The sequence below is a fragment of the Stylophora pistillata genome, chromosome 3, assembly GCF_964205215.1.
Source record: "Stylophora pistillata chromosome 3, jaStyPist1.2, whole genome shotgun sequence".
NCBI lineage: Eukaryota > Metazoa > Cnidaria > Anthozoa > Scleractinia > Pocilloporidae > Stylophora > Stylophora pistillata.
In genome coordinates, this window is record NC_142521.1 from 24,851,441 (window position 1) to 24,864,200 (window position 12,760).

Genomic DNA, 12,760 nt, shown 5'->3' on the forward strand with positions numbered 1-12,760 from the left:
CATTTTTTTATTATTTTCCAACAACCGAGTTGGCCTGACCTTGATAGTGGGAACGGAGTGTAGCTGGAATCAGAGGCTGTAACTTCAAATATTGTTGTTGTATGTATTTGTATGTATGTATTGTATGTAATTGCGACATTTAGACAGGCTAGCCCAGTTCAGCTTAAAGCTGGTTTAGATGGGGGCCTGCATAATTGACAACGAGGCCAGGCCACAACATCGGGTGCTACGTTCCTACTCTTTAGGATGAGTGTGTGGGTTCTTTTACGTCCCCTGCTAACCGGTACAGAGAAGGTGCAGGAGACGGGTTTTTCGTCCTTGTCCGAGAAGACCAGAGTGTCTGACCATTTGCAGATACCATAGCAAAGGCAGTACATTCTCGTCAGTTATTTGAAGACCCTGACTATTGGTCAGGTCTGGGACTTGAACCCTCCACCTCCCGCGCGGCAGTCCGGCGCTCTACGATGTGAGCTAACCGGGCCAGGATCATACGTTGTTCAAGTCAAATGTGTTTCTGCTTGTGACTTTGGATTCTCTTCTCACTCCTTTCCTTCCTGAAAGAGTATTTGCAGTTATCGCAACCTCCCCCAATAAAGACATGCCGCCACGAAAACGCAGTCCAAGCCAACTCTGAATTCTGCCTTCTTTAACGAGTAATAACAGTTTATTCAACTCTCTTGCAGTAACTTACTGAATTAACGAGTTTTTATACAATGAAAACCGAGTAAGATCGACTATGTATATTTCTGTTCACATTAAGTACAAGATATATACACCACACCAGAACATGCATCGCATTTGTTAAAAATACTTAAGAGTGGAAAAGTCTTCGGTGCGCTTCGTTCTACAGGTAGTAACGTTTCTGTAAAGGTAAAGCTGGTCTAATTTGTGTCTGGGGGTGTAGGGACAGGTATCGTCTAAGCGTGTTGGTAGAAGAGGATGAAGAAGGTGGTTTAAGTCCTTCATTTTGCACATATACTTTTTACATATCTTACCTCTCTTTTACAATAGGAGAGTAACACTCTCATTTTTACTCCACGGCTTTACAATCCTGCCGAATTACAATCCGAAAAAAAAAAAGGAAGAAGGATAACTAGAAAAAAAATAATAATAGCCCTTGTTTCAGAGCTTCTATATTCATTGGAACAGCAGAAAACTTTGGTGAACGCCGATAAACCGACTTGTCCAATAGTAAAAACTGGGTTAAGAGAAGAGTTGACGAAAACTACAGTGATACTGACAAATCGAGACATCTCGAGGGTTTTGTCCCGCCACTCTTCTGATATGAATGGTGATCAACACGCAAAAGAATGGGAGATAACAGAGAATAAAAGCAGTGTACACATAGAGCATGTTGTATACGGTTTGTTTATAGCTATTTACACTGAACCTGAATTTTGTCCGTTGTCGGTGATGTCGAGTGGACGTCTCTGAAGGGGTTAATAGACATAAACGGCCATTTTGTTGTATAAGACGCAAGTAAATCTTCAAGTCAGAAGCAGTTGTCAAAACCAAGAACTGTGCTAGTACAGCATCAGCAAAGGCGTTGTAATAGTTGTGATTCCGCACCATTAGCGACGTTCCTGCAATGGTGAATAGCCATAACAAGATAAGTAAGGTAACAACTCGTTTCTTCGTGACTAATACACGATATCGCAAGCGGAAATGTAATGCTAAGAAGCGATCGATAGCAATTCCTGTAAGAGCCGCGAGGGACACAAGTGGTAGAATCCAGTTGAAAACATTAAAGATCGCCCCGATTGTCCGCGAGGATTCAAATTACCCGTTCATTGCCGTTGATGATGATAATAATCTTTATTGAGGATATCAATTTCACTGATAAGTGATTTACAAGAGTCCTCAAAAATTAAAATAAAAGAAAAAATAAAAGCATAGACTAATATAAATATATATAATAGTTAGACTACAAACCATTTACATTTCTTAACGCTCTTTCAAAACTAGATAATGATGGCCTTTGTCTGATTGAAACATCTAATGTATTCCAATCGTTTGAGGCAAAATTTGTCAAGGTCCAATGCCCCCATTTCCTACTACATGCCCTCTTACGGATATTATTTTTACATCTAGTATTATAATCACGTTTATCTTTATTAAATTTTATATTAAAACGATGTAAAAATAAATTATTTAGACATTTATAAATAAAAGTTGCCCCACGCTCGGCCCTACGTCTTGCAAGAGTTTTCCATTTAAGTTTATTCAGGGTATCACTAGCAGATGACCCAATAGGCAGATCTAAAATTATTTTTGCAGCCTTATTGTGTAAAGATTGAAGTTGTAACATTAAAGTGGAATTGTCCCTATCCCCCCATACGATATCTGCATAGTCATACAATGGCAGAATATAGCTGTTAAAAAACAGCAATCTAGCATCTAAAGGTAGGCAATAACGCGGAATACGTTTAAGCAAACCCAACTTCTTATTTATCTTATAAAAACATTTGATCAACATGATCTTGCCAAGTTAAACGATTATTGATAACAATACCTAAGTACTTAAACGAACTTACTACATCAAGATCCATGTTATCAACCCTAAATGAAATAGAATCAATCTTATTCAGTCGTTGACTGCTACCAATGATCATGAATTTAGATTTACTTATGCTAAGCGTCAAGTGATTTAACTTCAGCCAATCGTTCAATTTTTCCAAGTCTAAGTTCATGTAAGACTTGATATTAGACAGAGACTTTTCAGAAATGAAGAGAACGGTATCGTCTGCATAAAGGGCTACATCACAGTGTTCTAAGTAATCTGGTAAATCGTTGATATACAACGTAAACAATAAGGGACCCAAAATGGAACCTTGGGGTACACCAATTTGAACGGTTTCTGGACTAGATTTTGTGCAGTTGCAGACTGTTACTTGGCATCTATTGGACAGGTAAGACTCAAACATATTGAAAGCAGGAGAGGTATTCGAAACATCAAAACTGCATAGCTTAGATAGTAGAATAGAATGGTTTACCCTATCAAAGGCCTTAGTCCCGTCGATAAATACGGCACTAGTAAGCTGACCTTTGTCCATGGCTGAAAGGATTTTATCTGTAAACATAGCTGAAGCAGTGACACTGGAAGAATTCGGTCTAAAACCAAACTGTTTTTGAGAAAGCAGGTTATTGTCAGAAAGATATGAGTATAGTTGCAGATGTACAGCTTTCTCTAATAGTTTACTAATAGCAGGTTAAGACGGCCGCGATATAAAGAGGTTGGACAATTGCACCAACTCCAAAATCAGCCAATGCAAAACTGAACAGATGTGCCTCGAGCACCGAATGTACCCATAGAGGGGAAAGTTTCCAAAGCGCAAAGATGATGAAAGTGTTACCAATAACTGCCGTAAAAGAGAAAACGATGTTGACAGCGATGTCGACTATGTACCAAGTGAAAGGGATGTCAGAGTATATGTAGTGGCCATTTAAGACAACAGAGAAGTTGTCCGTCATTATTCGTCCATTCACAAATATTGATACCGCCAAGCTGAAGCTGAATACGAGAAGACCTAGCTTCCAGCTCAGAGCTCTGATACGAGTCGCCTGATATTCTTTCTGTACACAGGTAAGTTTCATCAGTTCCATTTCATTAAACAGCTGTCGAGGTGACAAAAATAAATGAGAAATTTCCATTTGTTGTGTACATAAATCCATTATGTGTCGATTTAATAAATACCTACCTTTTTACGAGGAAATTGTTTCCTGAACATAAACAATGAGAATTCAAATTGAAAGGAGAAATCTGCAATGTGGTATCAAAGTCATGGCAGTGAAAGAAGATAGAGCGCAAATTAATTGTATTCGTGAGTGTTTGACGGACACACGAGCAGTGGAATGTTTTCCTTACCTGATTCTCGCCGCTTTCAACCTCTTTAAATTTTTTTGGGCTTGTTCAGTTCGCAAGTGTCTTCGCATTTTGTTTTCTAATGAACTTCCGTCAATGATCATCCAGTAATTTCCTTCACTCGTTTCATGCAAATCTCTCGATAACCTCGAAATACAGGGAAGAACCGATAGTCGATATGGGAGCACCGCTTACGAATTAGCAATCGACCACTAAGCAATAAGTGACTGATTACTGAAACTCAACCCCGAAAACAAGTGGTATTTAGAACATAGCTAGCAGAGCCGCGCAATCTAATTCAGTATACGTAAGCGTGCTCAAAATTCCGATAGTGCACGCTGATAGCGTGAGCAAATCGCTTCGCCAGAAATTTTTTTTTTTCGCGCGAGCGGCCATTTTTAGCGCAGGGAAAAATAATATATTTCCCGACAATAATGGATACAAACAGAGACTCGGCCTACCAGTCCCAAAACGAAGACAATTTTTCGACCTTTTCCCTTGGCTAGAGAAAAAGAGAAAAATAACGGAAAAGGAGACTCGGCATCAGCGCCGTCACGATTCGCTTCAATTGATATTGCTGTCCGTTTTTCGCGTCGGATTTGATGCACAATTCCACCAGCTATGTTCTAAAACAATTGGTTCATGCTTTCAGCTGTGCACTATCGAGTTATGGAGCACGTGGGAAGTTTGGAGAGCACTCAAGAAGCTAGAGTTGCCCTCGGCTATTGCCTCGGGCAACTCTTACGCTTCTTTCGTGCTCTCCAAACTTCCCGCGTGCTCCATAACTCGATAGTGCACGCTAAAGCATGAACCAATTGTTTATTGGTGAACCTAAATTAAACTTCGGATGTTTCAACCTTCACATGTTACCCCCGGGTTCAAGCCATTTACTGCATTCGGATGTTTTGTTCAATTTGGAAACTGATACGAGATTGGATTTCAAAGTGAAACAAAATGAAAGAAAAAAGAAGTAATTTCTAACAGCCACACTTGGGAAGAAAAATTATTTCAGTCATTTTACATAAAATTTTACAGAATAAGTAGACAAAAGCTTGCAGCAACTTGAGTTTGAAATTAATTTTAGTCGTCCAAAAAACATGCAAGATGCACAACAGAGAAGTTCTCATCTTATGCACCACATCATTTTTCAACACATTTGAATGTGATTTTCTTTAAAGAAGACACTCAAACGGATGTTTGTCCACTCAAAATTTAGCTCACTAAAAATACACGGTATTAATTACCTGTAAGATAAAGTATTTCATTTTTTATGTTGGTGATATTTTAATCTGGTGAACTAGGTTTAAAAATTAGTTCATCACTGATTAGTCGAATAGTGAAACACAAAATAAAAATAAGAATGAAGAAACTTGTCAATCTAGTAAAATCAATCGCGCTCTAAGACGTGCTTTTTTCCAAAGATAGTTTTGAACGGTGAACAACAAAAAGGCGAAAGGAGGTAGCTCTCCCTTCTGGACCTTCATGGACTTCCGGGGCCTCTTCGGGATATGTTCAATTATATTTTGCATCGTGCCTCCAAAATATTATTTTGGTAAAGAAAAGATAGGAAAACGCAGAAAAAGGAACAATGACCCATGGAAGGATAGCGAAGGGCGGAGAGACTGTTATGAAGTGGAAACGACAGAGTTGAAACATTAATGTGTGAAGTAAGAAAGGCGAATTCTCGTCCAGCCACCCATAATGCTATTACACCGTGTACTTATCACAGTGTTCGAGATGGTTGTAGCAGAGTATTGTTGCTAGGTCCAGGTATGTTTTGGATGAGAAACATTGCAGTTTAGTGACGGGTACTAGATTGACGCGATGTACCGTTACCATCTAATATTTATACTTTTATAGTTTTGGATAAACAAAAAACAAAAAACAAAAAAGAACACAAAAATATTAAGCTTAGTCAAAATCTCCAGAGGTCGGTATCAAAACTAGTCACTTGGTTACCTGTAGTTTCTGTTGTAGATGGCTACAAATGGAAATGACGGACTAAGAAAGCGAAAACTGAGACCCTTTTTAAGGCCCAAAGCCGTAAAATGACACCCTATTCAAGGAAAAAACAAAATTATTAAGAGCATGAAAAGGAAAACTTTATTTCTCTGTAACATTAGATGTATAGCATCAAGCATAAAATACTACAATAAGCCTAGTTTAATAATATGCAATCATAACCATGATACATCTTTCAGTCCCTCTTTATTATAGCGGATTACAGCCAGGATTATTCGTACTAGAGTGTCTCTACCTACTCTATTCGTATTGAACTTTGATCGCGGCTAAACATTACCCTTCTATCACTCGTTATTTCATTAAGCTAAGTTTTGTTGTGAGAGTTCTGTTAATTAAATGAACGACAGTCATATCATTAATTTATAATGTGGCTTGAAGAGGCGTTACGTGTATTTACCGGCTTAACGGTTATTAAACCTCTGTTGCAAAATAATTTTGTTACAATACTTAAACGGATACATCAAGTTAAAAAAAAAAAACAAAACCGCGCATTTAGGCAGGCTTTTTCACACGCCAGTATTAGATAATACAATTAAGCTGCCCTATCTAAGGACCACACCATGGACACAGAAACAAAAGGGTAAAAAAAGATACCCTATTTAATGATCGAGAACCTCAAAAACCATACCCTTTTCCGCGGCACGTACCTATATGGCCCATATATGCGAGTACCCCTCCCCCTCCGGGAGTTAAGTTAGCAGTTGCTTAGCACGGCCCTTTCACACGTCTTAAAGTCAAGCTTATGGACGAACTAAAGTACCCTTTTATAAGTTGAACTTTATTTTGTCATTGCATTACATAGCTTTAATTATAAGCCTGCTAAAATAAGCTATAATATTATGGCTGGAGATCTTAGGAAGCTCTACTGAGCTTTTATAAGAAGATCCCCATCTAATAAAAACTGTAACTTGTAGCAGATGGTTTAATTATGAACGTGAGATATTTTGCTGCTTTGCTGATAAAATTACGATTTGAAGTTATATCTCTAGCTAAAGTGACGATATTCTGCAACGTCACAAAATACCGCTATTTCAATATTATCATTCTCCAGAGCTTTCTAACCATCATCTAAAGCTACCATAAGCTATGCAATAAGGTAGATTACATTTTACAACGAAGTAGACAGACATCTATGTGACATGGGACTGAGCTTGTCGCAATTCACGCACTACGCGGTTACTAAGCATCACGTTTTTCAATGCCAAAGGTCATGAAAGTTTGCATCGTGCAGTTAGGACTGTTAGGTATTGGTTTTTCTGTCTATCCTGACTTCAGCAGTGTTCATGCTCTTTTAGATTTATTTCTATCTCCCCGTGCTTCTTCTTCGCATTCACGCCTTTTTTTTTACCAGTTTCCGGCGAGGATGAAACAGAAAATGACTCGTGTACTTTAAACGAATTTAATCGATGATGACAATTGAACAGTAAGGAAAATTGTTTTATAGTAAATGTCCCTGCGGAGCTCGAGAACTGTTCATACATTACTCAGAATGCTTTGAACAGTCTCTGTTTTTGACATTTGTTCTAGGAGAGAAGTTTAGGGAAGACAAGTGATACGTCTGGTGCAAGTTAATTTGATATGCTGAGACCAAGATTATTTGTCATCGATTGTCTGGATTGTTATCAACTGACGCATCTCTTAGTAACATGGATATAGTCATACGGGGTTAAGGTGTCTGAACACAGTTTTTGATACCTGCTTCACTTACCTTTTTCTCTAAAATCCTTGATCCCACAGTCACCAAAAATGGGAGCGAGCAAGTTAACAATGTGAACTTTGGTTTTTTGATAGTTAAGGTGACATATGTGTCATTGCCATGTCAACACGAATAAGTACAAACAGGCAATTAAAATTGGTTTTGTTTATTTGTAGAAAATCTAGTCATTAGATTTTCTCTATAATTTGCATGCAATGAGCTTGCAATGATACCCAGAAGTTAACACGATTTTGCTAAGGAGTTAACAGAGAGATATTTACAGTCAAACTAAGTGAAGGGTACCCCTCAAGATTACATTAATGAATTGATCATTTGGACATTGAACCCGCCAGTCACTCAAGAATGCAATAGTGAATTGATTATTTGATTATTGAACCTGCTAGCCATTTCCCAAATGCAATAATGGATTGATTATTTGAATATTGAACCCGATAGCCGTATCCGTTTTGAAAAGGTGCGGATGAATGTTCAAATCAGAAATCCATTTCTGATTGGACCATGTGAACAAGGTGTTTGATTTGAGTCATATCGATATCAACAAGGTCGTCCCACTCTGAATCATACCGCTGCAGTGATACAATAGTGTGTGCCAAAGAGTCGGATAATGACTGTAGATTTGTTTGAAAAACGCGTTCGACTAACGAGACTTTATCATTTTAATCACTGTTGACAGTACATAATTTTTTTAATCCTCTAAAGTCCAATAAGATTGTTCTATTTGACGTGGAATCCTGAAAATGAACAAACTGCACAGTAAAAACACTGCGAAAACAGTCGATCGCAAATGTTTACGAAATAGAAAAGTCTTGCGATGGCTTCGCCCATGAACTATTTTTTTCGACCATGAATACACACAAGAATTTCTACAAGTTTGTCAAGATGTAAATAGTCGAAAAAAGCTCTCAATACCATTCCATCTACAACATTTACAAGAAGTTCTACACAACACTCGAACTCACCTTTCCGGCCATGTTTGACGCCATGTTGAAATAGTTCCGATCCATCATCACGTGTTTGCATAATCCAATCAGAAATGACCTTCTGATTTGAACAATGAGATCCGCACCTTTTCAAAATGAATATGGCTATCACGTTCAATATTCAAATAACCAATCCATTATTGCATTCTTGCAACGGTTAGCGGGTTCCATGTTCAAATATTGAATTCGTTATTGTGCTCCTGAAACGATTAGCGGGTTCAATATTCAAATAATCAAATCATTAATGTAATCCTGAGGGGTACGCTTCACTTAGTGTGACTGTAGTGATCCCCTGTTGAGCGTTCACTGGGTTATCTAGAATTTCCCATGTTAAAATTAATTTTTTTTAATACTCCAGTTACTTATTTCCTAAAGTATTTTTGTGCTAAATTTCATGAAATTCTGATGTGTGGTTCTCAGGAAGTAGGTGTGTTTCCAAGAAAGCAATTTTCCATTCAATCTTAATTTTTCGACTTACTACGCCTGTGCTGCATTTAACTGGGTTCTTCCGGTAACAATGAATAAAGTGAGAATTTCTGGGTTCTTTGCACCATTACCTTTCCTTTTCTAACATATCTTTGTAAAAAAAGATTAAAGCCATCAATACTTATGTCAGCTATAGAGAGAAATAGCACAGATAGTGCAGGTACGTGTCAAGTAAATAAAAAGACCACTCTATTGACGGCATGTTTGTTTTTCAATTGTCCCTGCTAATCGCCGTTGTAAAGTACAGCAACGACGCAGCTCAACAAGGTCGAACCAAAAGCTTAGAGTGGCGCCTCTGGCAGCCGCTATACGGTCCATGTGTGACCTTGGAGCACAGCTTACAGCAAGCAGGAATCAACTGTATGTTGGTTTTTGGTGAGGGAGGAAAACCGGAGAACCCGGAGAAAAACCCTCGAAGAGAGAAGAGAACCAACACAAACTCAACCCACTTATGCCGTTGGGTCCGGGAATCAAACCCGGGCCACATTGGTGGGAGACGAGTGCTCTCACCACTACGCCATCCCTGCTTCTTTTTGCAATCCTTGTGCATGCACTGAATTGCATCATCAAAAGCGTGCGTGAAAACTGTGTTCAGCCACCGTAAAAGCCATTTGCTTTTGTAGAACTTGTACTTAATCAGAGTCTTTTAACGTTACACATCCACACAGGTGAAGTGAAACTGCACAGGTCATCTTAGGGGTGCACAGCCGTGCATACATAAGGATTTTTTCCAAAATAGCTCCTTAGGAAATAGGTAGGAGTTGTGGGCACACTACGTTATCAAGTGTCTTGTCTAATAACACCCCAATGAAGCTCAATCAGTATGACCTTTTTATCTGGGAGGCAACACATCTTGCAAGATTCTTAGTTTTATACAAACTTCCTCTGCCTTCTTTTCAAGATGGTAATCTTTCCCATTTGGCATCAAGTGTGATCTATGCCATCTGAGTGCAGCTTTTAACTTAAACTACTTTTTGAAAGACATGTACACTCTGCATGGTTAGTATGGATGGTCTTGGGTGACTTTTCTTTAGGAGTCAATACTCTTGTCTCATTTGAGGACCCTCTTCTTGAGAGATAAGACTCTTGCCTGACAGGGTAGATTGAGAAACTGTAATTTAAAGCATATTTGGGTCATCCCAAAGCAACTTAAAACTTTCATAACACAACAGTTTTGGTAGCAACTATCTTAAAGCTTCTGAATATCAACAAAGGACAAACATTCTGTAATCCACCTGATAAGGCATACGAAAGTATAATGTTCACAAAGTAACATAGATGGCTCTGACCTCACTGTGAAAAACTGTCAAGAACATTATTAGTTAGGTATTTGAAATAGTCTTTATTTCCAGGGTTATTTTGTCTGAGTTTCTGGCACTGGTGTTGTACAGCTCTTTTCGTGTGTGCACTCCTGTCATGTGTGCAGGCCTGGGGAGGGCCTCCGTGGTCTGGTAAGGTCACAGTAGTTAGAAGAAAAGTTTATCTGAGGGTCAATCTCTTTCAAGATGCAAAATCACTTGAGAGCTGCCTTATTAAATGTTATGATATTACAGGGTAGATAGATAGAAACTTTATTAACGCGTCAAAGAACCTTCTAGTTTGGGAGATATCCCATACTAATGTGGGGACACAAATAAAATGGGTAAAAATTATTTACAAAGAATATTACCTACTTAAGAATAAAATTAAGTCATATCGTGTATGAAAAAATATTAAATGAATTAAGAAGTACATAGAGCACAGCCCCTGCAGCCATCATCTAATAGGGATCTAATAGGGTTTCAATAATTTTAGGTATAAGAGGGTAGTTTAGGATAACAGACTCTCACAGATGTATTTTCTTGCATTTTTAGGCCTATGTGAATGTTACTTTGGTCCTAGAAGTCAATCAGTATGAACAAATTTGAAGACAATGAGGTCTCACAGTTGACCTTCTATCAAGGAGAATTAATCTTTGTTTATTTCAAGTAGTAGTCTCCTGTAGTACCCTTACCCTTACTTAATTCTTGAAACTTGTTTTTTCATAATGAAGTGTTATATTTAACAATGACCAAAGAGCACTTAGTTTCAGTGCTGGGTTGATCTTAAATAAAATAAATCCTGAATAGCTCTAAACCCCATACATATTGTAAGAAATCATCCTTCAGCCAACATTGGACTATTTTCAACTAAATCTACAAATCTTATACACCCTTCACACCAGTTAAACAAGTTTACCTAAACACTTTTAAATAAAACGGGGTTTAGTTAACCATGTTTTGCTGTAGAAGTCGTTCTCACAGAGGAAACATGCTTAATTCCATGCATTCTTAGTGCGCTTCAATTCACCTCGCTTGCGTGAACCAAATGTTTCCTTACCGAGAGACCCGTGAAGCAAATCTCATGTCCGCTATCGATCATGCAAACATCTACAACAAAAACAAAATGGCTGACACAATGTTGCTGTTATTTACACAGAGAAGTAGAGTACAAAAAAACCGAGCTGTTATTGCAAGAATTCGGTACACAAGGAGGAAAAGACGTGTTTGGTTTTTGTTCTTCGTAAATTTGATCGCTTACCTTCAACAGTTGCCGGTCAGGGAAATTTGGGTCAAACGAAGGGCAAAGACATTTTGGTGTATGGCTGAGGACCAATGGACCGCCAACGTCTGGGTCGGGAGCTAAGAATGTCCCAGGTCACATTCGAAAAACTTTGTGAAGAACTGGCTCCTTTTGTTGAAAGATGGGATACAAAATATCGCAAAGTGATATCTGTTCGCGAGCGAGTTGCGATAACATTGTACAGGCTTGCAGACACGGCCAGTTATAGGGCTGTGTCAAACCTCTTTGGTGTGGGCAAATCAACAGTTTGTCCAATCGTGCTGGAGGTATGTAGTGCCATTGTTGAATTTTTATTCAAGAGACTTATTCACTTGTGCGTTACTCGCCAAGACATTGAAACGGAAGTTGTGGCTTTCTTCAACCGTGCGGGATTTCCCCAGGTAGTGGGTGCACTCGATGGATGTCACGTTGCAATTTTGGCACCGAATGAAAACCCTGCAGATTATGTAAATCGCAAAGGATTTTATTCAGTAATCCTTCAAGGTTTGGTGAATATTGATTATCTTTTTAGAGATGTGTATGTTGGCTGGCCTGGAAAGGTTCATGATTCTCGTGTTTTTAAGAATTCCCCTCTCTAGGATGCCTGCTGCACACGAACGTTTCTTCCCATGGGATTAAGCAAAGTTATGACCAACGTTGTGGTGCCACTCGCCATTCTTGGTGATTCAGCCTATGGACTCACTAACTGGTTAATGAGGCCTTTTACTGACCGGGGAAACCTTAACAATGAGGAGGTGGCGTTTAATACAGCACACAGCAAAACAAGGGTGGTTGTGGAAAATGCGTTTGGAAGACTGAAGGGACGGTTTAGATCCCTAGGAAGAAGGCTTGATCAGTCTGTTGAAAATGCAACCACAACAGTCACAGCTTGTTGTGTTCTTCATAACTATGGTGAGGTTATGAAAGAAGAATTTGATGAAGAATGGCTAGAGGGGGTGCAATTACACCTGAACATCCAACCATGTGACAGAGAAGAAAAACAAGACAGGGAGGCAATCGATATAAGGAATCCCCTCAAGAATTTTATTTCATAGACCAGTTTTGTCTCCTATAAAGCATTCCTATAAAGCATGCATTACTAGTCTAATGTTT

The 12,760-nt window shown here is 38.7% G+C and overlaps 1 protein-coding gene across 1 annotated transcript; it reads left to right on the forward strand.

Annotated features, from left to right (window-relative positions):
• Positions 1-11,733: 11,733 nt before the first annotated feature.
• Positions 11,734-12,702, forward strand: LOC111342572 (uncharacterized). The gene is made up of 2 exons (XM_022949669.2): positions 11,734-11,934; positions 12,247-12,702. The coding sequence occupies exons 1-2, from the start codon at positions 11,734-11,736 to the stop codon at positions 12,700-12,702; spliced, it is 657 nt and encodes a 218-aa protein (XP_022805404.2).
• Positions 12,703-12,760: the final 58 nt, after the last annotated feature.

Bases quoted from the DNA above. Each gene is read 5' to 3' on its own strand.
- LOC111342572 (XM_022949669.2), top strand. From the start codon at position 11,734: ATGTCCCAGGTCACATTCGAAAAACTTTGTGAAGAACTGGCTCCTTTT. The intron at 11,935-12,246 runs GTATGTAGTGCC...TCCCCTCTCTAG, and splicing joins TTTGTCCAATCGTGCTGGAG to GATGCCTGCTGCACACGAAC.